The sequence below is a fragment of the Panthera tigris genome, chromosome D4, assembly GCF_018350195.1.
Source record: "Panthera tigris isolate Pti1 chromosome D4, P.tigris_Pti1_mat1.1, whole genome shotgun sequence".
Classification (NCBI taxonomy): Eukaryota; Metazoa; Chordata; class Mammalia; order Carnivora; family Felidae; genus Panthera; species Panthera tigris.
In genome coordinates this window covers 2,759,309-2,776,571 of record NC_056672.1, presented here as the reverse complement: position 1 = coordinate 2,776,571, position 17,263 = coordinate 2,759,309, and the positions used below count along the sequence as shown (strand labels likewise).

General features: G+C 59.9%; 1 protein-coding gene and 1 long non-coding RNA gene across 4 annotated transcripts in view; one reads left to right on the top strand and one right to left on the bottom strand.

Annotated features, from left to right (window-relative positions):
* Nucleotides 1–827: 827 nt before the first annotated feature.
* The window catches only part of S1PR3 (sphingosine-1-phosphate receptor 3), a 256,049-nt gene continuing 239,613 nt past the window's right edge, over nt 828–17,263 (bottom strand). The window contains exons 1-2 of one of the 2 annotated variants that reach the window (XM_042965051.1): nt 11,104–11,214; nt 828–4,011 (exon numbers count right to left, since the gene is read on the bottom strand). In XM_042965051.1, the coding sequence (XP_042820985.1) occupies nt 2,730–3,869 (1,140 nt within the window). In that variant the 5' untranslated portion in view covers nt 3,870–4,011; nt 11,104–11,214 and the 3' untranslated portion in view covers nt 828–2,729. Of the gene's footprint in view, nt 4,012–11,103; nt 11,215–17,263 lie in introns of those variants that run through there. The other variant, XM_042965050.1, reaches the window with a different exon arrangement.
* Nucleotides 11,885–14,455, top strand: LOC122233248. Of its 2 annotated transcripts, none has more exons than XR_006210775.1 (4): nt 11,885–12,061; nt 12,349–12,452; nt 12,789–13,159; nt 13,572–14,455. It is a non-coding gene; the product is annotated as an uncharacterized LOC122233248 (long non-coding RNA). The 2 variants fall into 2 exon arrangements; XR_006210776.1 differs by having other exon boundaries at nt 12,349–12,463.

The following is a 17,263-nucleotide window of genomic DNA, read 5'->3' as shown; positions in this document are numbered from 1 at the left end:
GTCGCCTCGCGAGGCAGAGGGGCTGGAGCTTCTCCGAAGGGAGCGCGTGCCTCTTCCAACAGCAGCACCTGCACAGCCTCGCCCCCCTGACGGTGTGGCGTGCACACGGGGTCTGGCGTCGGCCTTCCTGACGGGGTCTCTGGCCGCGTCCGCTCTAGGGGAGCCGCGGCGGTCCTCGCTTGTGCAGTGAGGTTTCTCCACCAACATCAGCATGAACATCCCCAGTCAGGCCGTCTGCGGGCCTAACACAGAGCAGACACACACGCACAAGCGCACGTGCACACACGCACACACACACACGCGCTAGACGTGGCCCTTCGTCAGGAGTGACGCGGGGCGAAGGACCGGTTCTGACCTACTCTCTCCTGCTGCAAACAGAGCGGAACCAGACGCCCGTCTGTCGGCCACGCTCTGCCGGGACCTGTGATTTTCTCCCCGTGGAAGGGTTAAGGGTTGACCCGCCTCCAAACCCTGACCCAGGGCAGCTGCCCAGGGGGGACTGGGCGGGGGAGGGCACGGGCTCCTAGAGCCGTTTCCATCCCGGAGGGACAGTGGCCCCAGGTGGGAAACCAGGTGGCCACCCTGCACACGGGCCCCCATGCTGACCCCCAGCCACAGGTTTGTTTTTTCATTTTTTATTTTTGTTTAAGTTTATTTATTTATTTTGAAAGAGAGAGAGAGAGAGCCAGGGAGGGGAGAGGCAAAGAGAATGGGAGAGAGAGAATCTCTGTGCACTGTCAGCACAGAGCCTGATGCCGGTCTTGAACCCATGAACTGTGAGATCATGACCCGAGCCGAAGTCGGACGCTGAACCGACTGAGCCACCCAGGCGCCCCGATGACCAGTTTATATGCAGGCTTTTGGTTTTTGGTTTTTTTTTTTAACAAACACATGGGACACCGTGAAGGTTACTAACTGAGTGAGATCTAGCGCAAGCTCTGTCGTCTCAACTCCTAAACGCGCCCCCACAAGCTGCCGAGGGCCGTGCACACCGGTCTTGATGGCCGATCACGTTCTGCATACAGCAAGCAAACACCGTTCCTTTTTTGGCGTATTTTTCATTCAGACTGCTTGAAAGTTCCGTGTTCTCTCGACGGGACTGTAGAGCGAGTGTCACTAACATTAGCACCAGAGAGGAGACCCCCCCCCCCCACAACGCCCCTCAGAGCCAGGGCACCGGGTCCTGAAGTCACGTCGTCACCCGGCGAGCACCGATGCCCAACACTCCAGCTCTCTGGAATGCGGCTTTGTGTTCTCAACCCAGTACCTCAATGCTTCACTTTTCCAGAAATGCTATCTGAGTTCAGAAAGAAGCCCCTTTTCAGTGATGTAAAGAAGCCACCAAAAACGCCACCGAAAACATCTCCTTACAAGTACAATTTCTCTCCTTGGCAACAAAAACGAGGCTAGTCTTTGGTCAGTACATGGAAACCACCCAGGACCCACCGGAACGTTCCTCGGTGTGGGGAATGTGCATCAGATGACACACGGGAGCCAGCTTCTCTTGCAAATCGTTAACGTGTTGAGACTGAGTCTTGACTCGGCCAGAAATTCCCAGCCAACCTGAGAAACCCCAGGGGCTGCGATGTGGGCTCGCCCGAGTAAGGGTCCTTTTAAAGGTTGCTCGTTTTGTTTTTACCAAGAAGCCATCAGCTCTATGGTTATGAGATCTCTACAGATGCACACACGTTTGTCCTGCGGGTGGGGTCCTTGGGGAGGGCGCGCACGGAAACACCTCCTAAGTAATCCCTTTACACGGAGATCAGGGACGCAGGGTCAGCCCAGGCTGCAAAGGCAGATTACAGTATCCTTACGTTTCCCTGGAGAGCGCACGCGGACACGCTCCTGGCTGTCACTGTCAGGGTCAGCTTTGGGGAGGGTGGAGACCGCCGACCTCCCCAGCTACGCCACTGACACAACACGGGGCTGCCGCCTCCGAGCTTTTCTGATCAGAGAGAAGGAGACTCAACACAGCCCTGTAAACCTCTCCTAATTCAGTACAAATGTTCCATTGCATTAAACAGACCACTGCTTCCGGCTTCAGGCCGGGGGCAGGGGGGGCGTCTGTCCTCTGCTGCTCCTTCGTGGGTCCCTTTCTCGGTTGGTCTGGGGATGGGCTCCTGGAAGCCCCTGGCTCTTCTGTGATCTGTAGGAACCCCAAACAATCAGGGAATTTGGTTAATGTGGGTTTGGATGTGCAGGGACACAGGAGCCCCAGAGGAACAGGGACACGGCTCCCAGAGATCACCAGATCGCCCAATCTCCCAGGATCCTTCAGACCCACACATCTGAAGACGTAAGAGACACAAGTGCTCCGTGACACAGAAATGACGAGCACACAGGCATCCACTCTGCTCACAGTGTAGAGTGAAGTTACCAAACATCATCATGATGTTCTGAGAAACACCCTGCACGTTGTGGGGCCCGCGACCTTCCCTGTCCAGGCCCCGTGGGGAGCAGCCAGGGGAGCTCAGGGGAAGGTGGCAGATACTGTCGCAGCGTGGTGCATTCAGAAGACGAGCCAAGACGGACAGAGCGCACGGTCTGCCGTGACACACGCTGGCGGGTCCTTGGGTCCCCCCTCCTCACGGGACGTCCACGCCGGGCAAGCCACTGGTGAGTGGACTTCCCGAGTCCCCTCTCTGGAACTCCCAGGGGCGAGCGTGCAACAGATACGGCCGTGGCCACAGAGCGGGGCTCCCCTCCCCTGCTCCTGGAGGCAGGCGCTCTCACTTGCAGAGAATCCCGTTCTGCAGGGTTTTGTTTCCGTCGGTGATGCAGGGTGAGGCGACTCTCTGGGGAGGGTCTTCCTTGCTCTTTGGCGAGGGGCTGCTGTTGTTGCTGCCGCTGGACTTGCTTCTGCTGGGATCCAGGGCAGGCTGGGTGGGCGAGGAGTGGGCGCCACGGCCCCGGACCAGGCAGGTGCAGACCAGCCGGAAGAAAGCCCGCCGCATCTCCTTGCTGGCCAGCGTGTAGATGACGGGGTTCATGGCGGAGTTGAGCACGGCCAGCATGATGAACCACTGGGCCTTGAACAGGACGGCGCACTCCTTCACCCTGCAGGCCACGTCGACGAGGAAGAGGATGAAGAGTGGGGACCAGCAGGCGATGAACACGCTCACCACGATGACCACGGTCCGCAGCAGGGCCATGGAGCGCTCCGAGTTGTGGGGGCTGGCCACCCTGCGGCTGCTGGACTTCACCAGGAAGTAGATGCGGGCGTACAGGATGACGATGGTCACCAGGATGGCCATGAAGATGCTGATACAGAACGCGATGTACTTCTTGGAGTAGAGGGGCAGGATGGTGGAACAGTCGGGGAGGTCGTGCACACAGTTCCAGCCCAGGATGGGCAAGGCGCCCAGCGAGAGCGCGATGAGCCAGCACATCCCGATCAGAAGAAACACGCGGTGCTTCTTGTTGGCGTCGTACGGCCGCATCTTGATCATCGTCAGGTGCCGCTCGATGGCGATGGCCAGCAAGCTGCAGGTGGACGCCCCGAGGGCCACAAACATGCTTCCTTCCCGCAGGAACCAGACCGTCGGGGACAGGCTCAGCGTCCGCTTGCCCGACATCAGGATGTTGACCTTGTAGGCGATGCCGGCCAGCAGGTCACAGAGGGCCAGGTTGCCGATGAAGAAGTACATGCGGTTGTGGAACTTATTGTTTCTCCAGATGGCGATCAAAACCATGAGGTTCTCCAGCACGATGAAGCTGCAAATGACCAGGAACAGCACGGTGGTCAGCGTGCTGCCCTCGGGGGCCTCCTTCAGCCTGCCCTCCAGCTTGCCCACGTAGTTGTAGTGCTGGTGCAGGGTCTCGTTCCCGGGGGAGGGCCTGGGGCGCGGCGCGAGGACCGAGGCCGCCATCGCCACCGGGACTCACCGAGGCTCAGCTCCGGGAGCCACCAGAGGGCGCCCTGGGCACGTCCATTTCCAGAGAAACCGCCCCGGCTCAGGCTTCGGAGGTGGCCCCGGGCGGGACCCTGGCCAGGGCATGGAGAGCAGGCGCCTGCAGAGACAAAAGAGGGGCGCCCAGCGATTAAGAGGGGGAGCAGCGGCAGCGGCAGAGTCGGAGGAAGGCACCAAAAACGCGGGAGCGTGGGACTGGCCGGGGCTCCCCGGAGGCAGAGGCGGCCACGGGCAGCGACTTGCCGTCTGCAGCCGCCTGGAAGGAGACTCGGTGCCTGAGCGCCCATCGTTCACTCTTGTAACATGACACAGACCCAAATAAACGTCCGTCGGGGACTCTCCGGGCATGTGGGATGCTGGCCACCCAGCCTCATCCACAGGCGGGAGCTGCTAAACCATGATTCCCAGTTACCGGGAGAGAAACGGGGTCATCTCAGGACAACAAGAACACAGGATGGAGCCCGGGAGCATGCCCACCCAGCTCCTGAGGCCTCGCTGGTGAGCCCGGAGCCACGTGGGGCGACGGCTTCCAGGTACCAGGGCCGGGGACAGAGTCTGGTCCAGACGGCCCACAGGCGAGGCCTGAGACAGGGCCACGAGGCCACCAGAGGCCTTCCCTGGGGGCGGCAGGGCGTGGTGGTGGGGGGCAGACGGGACGTAGGCCTATACGTCCACCCAGGGTGAAGGAAGGGAAGGCAGGGACCAGCGCTTGGGCTTTGAACTTGGCTGAAAATCCAGAGCTCAGATAAGACTGTCTGAACCCCCCAAACTGAAGGCGTGTACATGAGCCGGAAGCCACGCCCCCTTCCCCCCCCTCCCCGGGGGGCACTAGACAACCGGTGAAGGTGAGAAGCCAAGCTCCAGGCTCTCCAGGGCCCCGGATTTTAATCGTCCCCCAACCTGACACTTCCCACCCTCACCTGGGGCCACACTCAGCACCTCCGGGGACGTCACCATCACAGCTAGACGTGGCTTTCAGGGGGCCCACGGGTTTTAAAACGACACTTATTCGTGCAAGTATCTACTTAAGATCCAACGAGATGAGCTTAAGACAGCCCACCGACTCCCCGGCCATGACTTCTTTGACTTTTGGAACATTCAGGTCAGAGCCCTAAGTCAGAGTCCGCCACTGAGCTCCACTGCCAGGTACCAACACGGCCCGAGAGGGGCTCGTCCTGGAAGGACCCAGGGCTGCAGTGCTGGCGGCCGCTCTCGGAGGAGAAAGAGAGGAAACCGCGGGTCCCCTCAGGGCACCCTCCAGGTCACTGCTCCCCGGCCCCCGGCGCTGCTCAGGGCCCGGGGTGCCGTCAGCCTGCCCTCTGTCAGCGGGGGGTCGGGTTCTCTGAGACAGAAAGAGGCAGTGCCATTTCTTCTTTGCAGACTTCCCCAGCACGCAGAAGCGTCCATGCCCTGCTGCTTCCAGAAACCCCGGGGGCCCGGCCTCTGGGAGGCACGGGTGTGTCTGGAGGCGCACGGGTCAGCCCAGTGGACGGCTTTGCCACCAGCCTCCCCTGGCACCGGACCTTCATCTAAGTCCGTCCTGAGAACGGCGATGTCCCCGCCCACGGTGGGCACACACAGGCTCCACGCCAGCCTGCCCGCTGCCCCCTCTGTCCGCTGGCACCGAGTCCAGTCTGCCTCACACCTGCGCCCTCACTTGGGTTTCCGTCCCTGGAACTGACCAGGGTACACACGTGGTCCACGTGAGTCACGACCACAGGTGAGTGAGCTAGCATCACAACAGTCTGAACCGCAGAGGCGTGTGAGTGTTACCTACACGGACGAGGTGTGCGAACTGCTCGTGAATCGACGAGACAGGGCTCCACACATCCACATCGGGAAGGTTCTTAAGCCTCGGCACAGCTGCAGCTTGTCTCCGGCCCGATTCCCCCGCGAGAAGTCCACGCCACGCACGGTCCTGCCTCTGCACGCTCCCCACCCCCGGCCTTGCGCAGACAGTGTGGACAGAAGGGACCTTCCAAACCTGCTGGGTCTGGACCTCTTGGAGGTAAAGAGAGAGGACGCGCAGGTGCAGGGCTGCAGGGGTGCCCTTGCCCGCACATGCGGGGTTCAGAAGGAACTGAGCTGAGCGGTAAAGTCAGGACCCAGCAGTAAATCGACCACAATGAAAACACGGAAGACGTGCCAGAGAGCCACCAAAACCATGCATCTTGAGGGTGGATGTATCTCCCCACTAATGCTTGATTGATCATTTCCCTTGATGAAATATTCATCATTCAAAAAGCATACTTTTTCAGAACATCCTTTGTTAAATGCTATTCTCCGCCTTTTGTGTAACTGGAAGGCATCTGGCTCTCTCTGGAACTAAAAGCTTATTTTCTTTGGGTTTTCAACATTAGGACGTAGATTCCATCCCAAGAGTTACATGCTGGGCTAAAGGCCAGACTGATTTGGGATGCATCTGAGGGCTGCTATTTGTGGGCAAGAGCATCACAGAGGAGTTCTGCCTCCATGTCTCAGGGGCGCGGCAGGACCTGAGTTTTCCGGAAGAATACTCTCCCATCCTGCCCCCAACTTCTCAGGGCCAGGCAGGGCCTCAGCCCGCCGGAAATGTCCCTTCTGGGAGGCGTCGGGCTGGCAGGCACCAGCTCCTGGGAAGCCAGCCTGGCCTACCCTGCAGAGAAGCGGACCCCCAACACTCCTCCCGGTAAGGGGACCCCCAACACCCCTTCTGGTAAGGGGACCCCCAACAGTCCTCCCAGTAAGGGGACCTCCCAACACCCTTCCCGGTAAGGGGACCCCCAACACCCCTCCCGGTAAGGGGACCCCCAACACCCCTCCCGGTAAGGGGACCCCCAACACCCCTCCCAGTAAGGGGACCCCACTGGCCAGCTTCTCATACCCTCGAGGGCCATAGTCTATTTCCGACCTCTGCGTAAATGGGGCCCCACAGCATAGAACTGTGCCTGGCATCTTTGTGCCGATGTGATGCTCAGCAGAGTCCTACGTGGAGGTACGTTCAGATCCAGCAATTCCTGCTCCTGTCAAGGACGGCTGCACCTGTCTGTGGACACAGGATGGCTGCCGCATGTCATCGTCCTTAGATGCGCGGTTGGGGCTGGAAGGGGGCGTCCTCAGGAGTCTGTGTCTGTGCTTCTGTGCGGTGCCTTGGATTTCTGGGCATCGTGTTGGTGTCTAGGAGGGACTCTGATACAGGGGTCCCTGTAGAGACTAATGGCACTTGGCTGGCTGGAGAAGTCCCCATGGGGGTGACATTTATACATTATGCTCACATTTTGTTTTATTTTAAAAGATAAGCATCTGGGGCTGGTAGTGACCGCCGCCGTCTGGCTTTTCATTGTAAGCATCTGATCACTGCTTAATTTCCCCCGAACAACTCAGAAATAACGGCCGAAAAAGGATGCTGAGGAAGGTGGCGGTGGGCCTTCTTGTCTTGTATGGCTCGGCGCGCCGGCCCTGTTCCAGAAGCTGCTGCATGGTGCGGGCCCTCGGGGGAGGAACCTCTGCTCGCTGCAGACGACTTCCAGGCTCCGGAGGGCTGATGTCCACCGGCAGGACTCTCGCTCCCACGGGCTGTGCCCACGTCCCCGGGACCCCCGCACACCCCTCCCGCTCACCCGTGCCGAGCAGGGAGGTGTGTGCATCTCACGGTGAACAGATGTACTGCCCACGCCCAGTGCCCAGGGGACGGACTCAACAGAGATCACTACCTACAGTTTTCCCGGCATCCTCACGAAGGTGGGGTCAAGTCTGCCTCAAGGCATTTCAGCACCAACGCTTTTTCCCTTTGCTGAGAAGGACTAAGACGCCTTCTAGAAGGTGGTGCCACCGTGAGCCATCCAGGTTAGACCGTGTCACATCAGTGGGGCTCCCCACCCCTCTGTTCCAAGGAGGTGCATCCGCGGACAGGGGCCGGCCCGGGTCGGCCGATGGATTCCAGATGTGCTGTCTACGCTAGTGATTCACTTTCTCTACACATGGCAATTTGAAAGATAAACAAACTATAAAAAGAAGGAAAAGAAAAAAAGTAAAGGAAAATATTTCCACTAAGTCTGGGGTCCGTCTCTCTCCCTCTCCGTACAGGCAAACAAGAAAAGCACAGGAAGACAGTGAGAAATTCCTCCTGGTCAGAGTCAGGGTGAGATTTCTCAAAGGCACGTTCTCCCGGAGAAATCGACTCGTTCATCCTCTAAACTGAGCTAAAACGCCAAGCCTTTGCCGATGCTTGGAAAATTTCTTGGAAAGCAGTACTTTGTTGTTGTCGTTTATGAGAATTTAGGAAGGAAGTAGGGGGCCGGCCATTTCAACGCTCCAGGAAATTCTTTTGCTAATGAGTACTTCCCCTTGCCCCAGATTTCTGAGGTGACCCCGCGGGGCTTTTAGAGGTGGTCGCGGCAAGAGGCTTCACACACAGCCGGCGCGCCCCATGCCGGCACTCTGCTCCAGCCCAGGCTCGGAGCCCCCGGTGAGTAACCCTTGTGAGCAGGCTCCCTGCTACCCGGCGGCTTTCCCAGGAGCCATTCTCCCGGGCAGGTGAGCCTCAGACGTTAACACAGATCTGGCACACTCCAGGCACGCGGGGTGGACCCAGGAGCCCGGGCACAGGCCCCAGGGTCTGCCTCTGCACTGTCTCTCTCTCCTGGGTCCCCAGGCTCGTCCGTCAAGGTTTTGATACAAGAGGGCTTACCCTCTGCTTTCTGTTCAGACTCCCCCTTCTCTGCTTGTTCTTAGTGAGGGCACAGGACTGGACTCCTGCCACAGTTGCCCCTCTCATGCGTGATGGTGTGAGCTCCCCGGGGGGCCCCAGGGCGTATGCAAATAAGAGACATCTGGGCCCAAGAAGCCCTAACTGTGGGGTCCCTCCCATCCTTTCCCAGAACGACGGGGCCACAGCACGTCTGGTCCCCATGGCGGCATCTGCCTTTTGGATGTTCGAAGAAGGAAACTGAGACTGCGCTGTGGCGGTCGCCGTCCCTGGCGGCACAGCCCGGAAGACACGGCTGGGCTGGCCGGCCCGGGGATGTGATCCCCATGCACCATGTTAGGGGGCAGCTCTTCCGGAGCATCCGCCCCTCCTCGCATTCTTCACCCGGACGGTGACAAGAGTGTCACTAGGGCCCGAATGCCGGAACGCACGCGGACGGACACCGGGGCCATGGGAGTCACGTCTTCAGGCCGAAGGGCCTCGCAGACTGACTCAGGACGGGCACCCGCTCGCGGTGCCGGGCAGACGCCAGAGCCACCCCTGGGTGCCACGCCGTGCAGTGAGCAGTCTCGTCACAGACTCACCCGGTGGCCTGCCGCCTGGCCTCCCGCAGACACGGTGGCAATTCCACCAAATCAGAAGGAAAAGGACAGAGAACAATAGACGACTGCGTGCCCACTGCTGACACGACAGTGACCGAGATACAGGAGTCTCCACAACGGGGCAGAGGTCACCGCGCCTCCCGTTAGCGCGAAAGCTCCAGAGCATCTCCTGAGGCAATTAATTATTTCAGCAGAAAATGGGGGCCGAGGACCCAAGCAGTGAGAAGTGGCTCCAAACCCATAGGAGGAGGAGGACGGAGCCACAGGAGAGGGCACAGAAGGCTGGGTGACCCCCAGCAGGCCCTCGGCTCCGTCACAGATGGCCTGAGGGCGCCCCGTGGCCAAGCCGGCTGTGTCACAGCACAAAGTCCTGGCAGAAAAAAAGGGGCTTCACAGCAGGGTAACCCCCACATTTTCGAGACGACGGCACGCTCTGATTCTCGTTTCTCGACCATAAAAACACACGCATACACTGTAGGTATCGAAGCATCTTTAGGAGGACGGAAAAGATCCCAGACGACCAAGTCAGTGTCCTAGTTCCCAGGGACAGGAAAAGCGGTGCCTGCGTTCCGAGAACATCATTGGGCCAACGTGGGAGGAAACGGGAGTTTCTACTACCCACACGTGGTAGCAAATCAGGAGAGCCACGCACTTTACCAAGTTCAGAAACGCAAGGGGGAAAAGCAGCATTTTCAAAGATGGGACTGGTTGAGAAGCCATTCCTTCTGTCTCTTACCCGGAGGCTCCGAAGGGCTGACTTTTAGTCTCTGGTGTCAGAGGCCGGATGCGAAGGTTTGCTGACTGAGAACACCCCACGTGTGGCCCTCCTACGGCCACAAAATTACTCATTCCGGCACTGCGCTCGGCCTCGGTTACTTGAGACATCGTACAGATCCAGACATCCCACGAGCCGTGGAGTGCCACACACACACACACACACACAGCCACACCATCAGCCATGACACGGCCGTCTTTCTCCGCCACGTACCCGCAGAACCTAACCCAGCCCTGGTACTTTGTAGCAATTGTTTCCCTTAACCATGCCTGCAAGACCGCCACGAAGGAAGACGAGAACGTTGACGAGCTGAATTACAAGTAGGTGATTATGTACCGCGTTGTCTCCAACCGCAACCTCCAGACTTTAGAAAGATGCCAAACTCTGGAGTTGGTAAGGGTGCACCCTCCCCTTTAGAAATAATCTTCCAGAAGAGCCCCCCGTATCTTCCTAACCCAGTGTGTTCTCCCTTTCAAGAACCCACAGTAAGTTCCTCTCTTACATCTAAATATAACAACCCACAAAGAATATGTCCCCGGGACTGGCCAGCGCCAGAAGGGAGAGGGGAGAGGCAGGCCACTTGGAGCCCGGCGTTAGAAGGGTTAGAGCACGACTTTCCCGCGACGGCCCCTTCCCCAGGCCTCATGTCAGCTATGAAGGCGGGCACCGCTGTCCCATGGGACCCTTAGGGCTGCACCTAGGGGGTAGGGGCCGTGACCTCCAGCCCCGAGTCCGGCCGTCTCCACCGCCTACTTTGAGAAACAGAAGGAAAAGGTGGAATTTTGCCGCGCATGTGATGTAAAGGAATGGTTTCCCAGGAGAAGGCCCACCCCCGGAGCCCCCAGGTGCTCGTCCTGGAAGGGCGCCTGGCCTGCTAACCGTCCCGGGAGGGACAGCGGCACTCGGGTCGTTAAGGGGAGGCTCAGTCTAGCCGGTCGGGCCGTGGGCAAAAAGGAACCATCCCCTGTCCGCCGCGGAACGGGTGGCCCGGGGGACAGCGTGATGCTGAGGTGGTGGCTCGCCCTGCCAGGTCCCCGTCGCGCCCGGGACAGGCTGGAATTTGGCGAGAAAGGGCCCGGCTGGACTCGCCCGCCCAGATTCTGCGCCCCGGCCCCGCCGCCGACTCACCTCCGTCTGGGGAGGGCACTGGGGCCGCCCGCGTCCCGGCGACCCCTCCTCCGCTCCCAGCGGCCTGGACCGGGGCAGCGGGGCAGTCCTGGGGCGGGGATGGGGGGGGGGGGGTCGCACTCCGGCCGGGGGTCCCGCCCGCGCTCGTCCTGCCACCGCGCTGGCGCCGCGTCCCCGTCGCGTGTCCACCGACCGGCTGGCTCAGCCTCTGCGCGCGCGCCGGGGCGCAAACTTTTCCAGCGGCCTCGGGGCGGGCCCGCGCTCCACCCCTGCGCCCGCCCCTCCCCGCCTCCTCCGCCCCTGCAACCCGCCCTCTCCTCTCCTCCTCCTTCCCTGACGCCCACCCCCTCCACGGCTCCTCCGCCCCGGCAACTCGCCCCCTCCCCGCCTCCTCCGCGCCCTGCGCCCTTGCTGCCCCCTCCCCGCCTCCTCCGCGCCCCTCCCGCCCGCCGCCTCGCCCCCCTCTCCCCCTTCCCCCGCGTCCTCTGCCCCTGCAATCCGCCCCCTCCCCGCCTCCTCCGCGGCCTGCGCGCCCTCACCTCCCCGCCTCCCTGAACCCTCCCTTCCCCTTCGCCTCAAGTCCCAGACCATCTCCCCCCGCCCCCCCGCCCCCTCCGTCCCCCCCCCGCCCCTCTCACTTCCCCGTCCCCCGCACCCGCTTCCTTGTCCCCCTCCCTGTGTTCTCCCCTCCCCACCTCTACTCCTCATCTCCCCTGCCCATCTCCCCGCCCCCCCTTCCCACCTCCTGGCGCCTCGGCCCGCTCCCCCACCCCCCCACCTCCGTGCTCGGCCCCCTCACCCCGTCTGCTCCTCTTCCCCAGCCCTCCACTCTCTCTCCTCAGCCCTTGGGGCCGAGCTCGTCCCAAGCCCCTGGCCCAGGAGGCTCCAGACGCTGCAACGGGCTGGCGAGCTCCAGGCGGCCGACCTCGGGGTCTCGGGCGGGACCCAGCTGGACCAGGTACCAACCGGGCCCGTGGATAGACTGGGGCCGGGCGTCTGCAGCGCTGACAGCGAGGGTTTGGGGCGACGAGGACGATGGTGACGACGACGGCTGTTACTGTTCCCGTCCTCGTGATCTTAATGATTTCCATCTGAAACTACCTGACCGCGGGCTGGCTGCCGGGTTAGCTGGTGGCTCAGACCCTGTTCGTTGGCTCCCAACCTCGTGTGCACCCCCCCCCCCCCCCCCCCCCCGCTCGGCTCCGGGGCCTGCGGGCCAATCGCAGTGATCGCTGTCGCACACAGGTTGGACCCTTTTGTGTGGCTGAATAAAGTAGTCCATGGGAGGTGCTGCTGAAGAACACCCGGGGAGGTGACTAGACTACAGAATTCTCCACTGGAGAAGGAAGGTAAAAGCCAGGTGAATGAACACAGCAACCACTCCTGGAAGCTTCTGGAGGTTGGGAGAAAGAGAGGGACGAGAAGGAAAGGAGAGCAAGGAGGCAGGGCCTGATGCCCAAAGCCAGGGTGCACGTCCCTGGGCAGGCAGGATGGAGGCCACAGGGGTACCAGGAGGGTGGTGGAGGACAGGGGAAGGGTCCCTGGGGTACTTGCCCCAGATCTGGAGGCCTCTTGCTTCCAGAGAACAAGCCCTGTCCAGCATTCTCTGGAGCTGGGAGCGAGTGCTTATTTGGGGCGGTTTGAGCCCTGACGGGCACCCGGCGGGGTTTGCGCTTTGCTGGCAGAGAAACCCCTGCCCTGGAGAACCTGGGGCTGGGGGCGCTGCGGAGCTCCGGGTCCCAGGAGGGCCGATGCTGGTCCTCGGTGCTGCTTAACGAGTCCCTGACTGCTGTGAGCCCCCTCTGCGTGGAGGCCTTCCAGGCTGACCAGCGAGCCCTGCGCAAGCTTCCGGAAGCCACTTCTGTCCCAAGTTGCAAGTGGGATCGAACGTGCCTCCTTCAGCATCCAGCCCAGCGGAGGGGAAGAGAGAGAGAGAGACACTCCTTCGGCCCCACGCCAGAGCGGAGGGCACACGCGGCGTGCTGGCTTCTGCATCTGCACCCCACCGGGCACTCGGCTTATCAGTAATTCTGTTCAACTAGGTGCCTCATGCCGGGTAAGATGAGCTGCAGGCTGCTGTTCCTTGTGGCTGGTGCCCGCGTCTCCACTCACTGAGGGCCTGTGAAATCAGACGTAACGGGGCAAACTTGAGGCCTGGTGATGCCTCCAAAAACAGCCCCAGAAGCCCTGAAAAACAGTGGGGCTTTTTACCGCAGGCGCCCCAAGGGAGAGGCGGGGACGTGACACAGAGGCATTCCTGAAAATCCTCTCAGGAAAACCTTCCTTCCCCCAGAGATTCTCCCCACACACAGCCCTCTCACTGAAGCAGTGCTCCACCCCCACCCCCACCCCCAGCTCCTCCCTCCCTGGGCCTTAAGGCTCAGACACTGGACCCTGACGGGGGGGGGGGGCCCTCTGTGTGCCCCCCACAGCCCCTAGAGACATATTCTCTCCCTCCTTCTCTCCAGGAAACCAGCCCTCCCTGAGGGTCTCTGCCTCCCGGAGTAACGAGGGAAAGCTCTTCACAGAAAATGTCAGCTCATCAGTACGGGAGGAATGGAAGAATTAGGAGCTCGGCATTCTGCACCCCTCAGATAACTGAGCGGGACAAGGGGACGTGAAAGTGTGTCAATCACACAGTGCCACCCGGGGAAGAAAAAAACACCCACCCTCCACTTTCATCGGAGACGTCTGGCTGTCAACGCCTTCATGGGGATTCAAACTCAGCACCACCCATGCTGGGTCAGTCTGACGGTAGGGGTCGAAAACTCCAGCTCACGCAATCGCCGACGCTGTGGTCTTGCTGAAAACACTTCGGCCCTCACGTCCAGTTTACGGGAAGGAGGAGGGATAGAGCACGCGGTAAACAACACCAGGAGAAAAGACCAGAGAGGTGCCGAGAGCCAGACCTAGCGCATCCCTCAAACAGGGTAACGTCAGGAAAAGGGTAGGATTGGTTCTAGGATGAAAACAGCTAAAAAGAAGCACCATTTCTAACAACAAGCATGAACCCGATCACCTAAGCAGCACGAAAGTATTGTGATGACATTTCGGTATGAACGGAGTATCACAGACCCGTCCGTACTGCTAATTGGGTGTGGTGATAGCACAATGCTTATCTGGAAGAATGGCCTTATTTCTAGGAGATGAGCTGTTGAGGGTGAAATGTCTTGATGTCCGAAACTTGTTTTCAAATGACTCAGCAAAGACAATACATGCACAGAAGTTCGAGAGGACAAAATCAGTGACCAGAGCTGGGGAGCGGACGTGGTGGGGAGTTGTACAACGTGTTCCCCTTCTCTGGATGTTTGAAATTTTTTCGTAACAAAAAGTTGGAGAAAAATAAAATGTCAGGTACCAAATAACTTAAAAATTTCTCCAGCTCTTTTCTCAGGCCGTCAAATCCAGTCTAGACTTAGGAGAATAAAATCAAAAGGTAGTATAATTTATATGTGAATGCTTTTGAAAAACCATCTGGCCCCAGACTTGACTACAGTAGGTACAAACGTATTACATATCACATATCACCGTATAAACGTAACATGTACTTGTTTATAAGTTTACGAAAGGAAACATTCACTTTCCCAGCGTGTTGGTGCCTACAGCCTGGCCAGCAGGTGCAGGGAGCTTGCACGTGGAGCCACGGGGGACCTTCCCGGCAGGGCCAGGGTGCTGCAGGCAGTTTGCAGGAGCTGAGTGGCTGCGAAGGCAGGTCGGACGCTTTGGCCTGCAAATGCGCCTCCTCTCTGCCTCCCTTTCCTCTCCCAGCCTCTGCCTCCTGGATCCCGGGTGCTGTCTGGGTCCCCGGGTCAGAATTAGTGGGCACCACCCCTGTTCTGAGTTCTGCGTTGGCTCTTCTCTTGAGTAAATGTGCACCCCACCTTCCTTGGTTTCCAGACGCCTCTCTGCAGGCGTGCACCCGGGACGATGTGGTGTGAGCTCACTGGGGACGAGCCCTGGGAGGATGGGAGGCGGGGGAGGGGTGCTGGGTAGGAGGAAAGGAGCCCGGCACCGGGGAGAAATGGCTTTCAAACAGCAGCCTGGATACAGATTGGCAAAACAAAAGTTGGCCTTTGTGCAGTAACCCTGGCTGGACCCGAGTGAAGCCTGGGACTGCTGACCTCTTGCAAGTAAGTATTCACTGGCCGACAAACACCGAGCGAAGCTGAACCTCATGAATTCATGGTGGCTTCCGCAGTTAGCACCTTGGCGACCCGTCTCCCTGCCTCAGTCACACCTCCCTTTCTCCTCCCACGCTGCGCGGTCAGCCAGGAGCCAACGGAGATCCCGAGATTATTCTGTTCACATTTTGTATGGGCACCTAACTAGTGTGTCTGCGTTCGTGCAAGTGTGCAACTGTGTGTGTGCACGTGTGTCTGTGTGTGCACATGTACAGGGGTGTGTGCACAGAGGAACTGCACTGTGAGGGACGTAATGTGTTCGACCCTCCACGGAACATGGACACATGGACCCTCTGGTAAAATACAAAATAAATATTTGGTCTTTGTTCTTTTCTCGGCACAGAGCTCCTAAAAGCCTCAGTTTATTTCTCTTGTATGTTAATGAGATGACCGGGGGAGGTGGCTGGGGGAGGCGACTGCCTCAGGATGGGGCTGGACGACAGGGACACCAGCCCTGTGATCAGAGGGCTGGCATTTGCGGGTCTCCCGCCCCCATCCCCGGGGAGGTGTGAACACCCCGGGCTGGTGCTGGGAGGGACACGCGGAGCTCTGGGCCCCCTCCCCTCCCCTGCCTGCATGTCTCTTCCGTTTGGCTGCCACTGAATTGCACCCCTTGAAATAAGCCCAGAGACATCCGTAAAGTGTTTCTCTGGGTTCTGTGGGTGGTTCTAGCAAGCGACCAGACCTGAAGTGGGTGTGGGAGCCTCGGAATTGGTGGTCGGCTGGGCAGAAGGTTCAGTGGGAGCGGGGGGAAGTGTGAAATCAGCCTGGGGAGGCGATCTCATGAGCTTGTGCGGTGTGCATGCACATGCTTTCCTGCAAGCCTGTCTTCTGAGAGCCGGAGGAGAAAGGATGGGCTGGGCGGGGGTGGGGGGGGTGGGGGGGTGGGGAAGGGAGGCGCCCCGGATCCCGTCCCATTTTGAGAGTGGTCCGAGGGCTGGCAGCGGCGTCTGCAGCTGAAGCCTACAAACGGGGGGCCGGGTGGGCAGCAGCCCTCGGACGCTTGCAGTCCTATTAGTCCAAAAAGTGCCCTGTGTTCGCAGATGCCCCTCCTGCAAGACGGGGGCGGGCGTGGGGTGGGGAGCGGCTTGCGGGAGCCGCGGCCTCCGCTTAGGAAGCCTGTCTGCGCACACCGTCTGCAGCGCAATCCAACAAAAACGCCGGTTGTGTTTATCCGATCGCTCGCAGAGCGTGCAGCCCTCGGCGTGGTTGTGTGCAGACCTGTCCGTGCTCTGCTCGGACCGGTTCTGTGCACTCCTCCCGTGCTCCTGGCTCTGTGAACGAGTGTCTGCAGCCGCGCGCTGAATTACTTTGCTGTTTCGTGGCTGAGAGAGGGTTTGCTTGGGGGTGGGGGTGGGGACACCGGGCGACCATGGAAGTAGGTAACCGTAATTGCAGATTTCCTCACTCCTCCAACATCAAAGGCCTGTGGGTTTAGAGCAGAAAGGACCGAAGGGGTTTGATGAGACCGTGAGAGTGGAGATCAGCGCTGACCCGGTGCTCACTCCTGCCCCAGACCTTCACACAGAATCACTCCTTAACCACACCAGGAGACCCAGCCCCCAAGACTGGGACCATCCCATCCTCCAGATGAGGAAACCGAGGCACAGAGATGGCCGTTCACTTGCCCAAAGTCACACAGCTAGTAAGTGGCAGAATGCCCCCCCAACTTGGACTTTCTTGACCTAATTTGGCCCTTTGGAGGTTGCAACCTTCTTGAAGCACATTGGCCTGAACTTACTGCACGAACGACCAGTACCTGGGGTGCCTGTGGGGTGCCTGCGTAGGGGTCCAGGGGCCGCTCCCTCCACTGCTCTCGGCTGGAGCAGGAGGGCAGGAAGGCGGGGATGATGGACACCATCCGCAGACCCTCACTCTGGCCAGCCCCCACATCTGCTCTCCATTCTGGACTGTGAGCGGCCGGTTTGGGGAGACTGGATGGAATCTACCCGGATCCTTTACGGACGGCCCCTACTTCA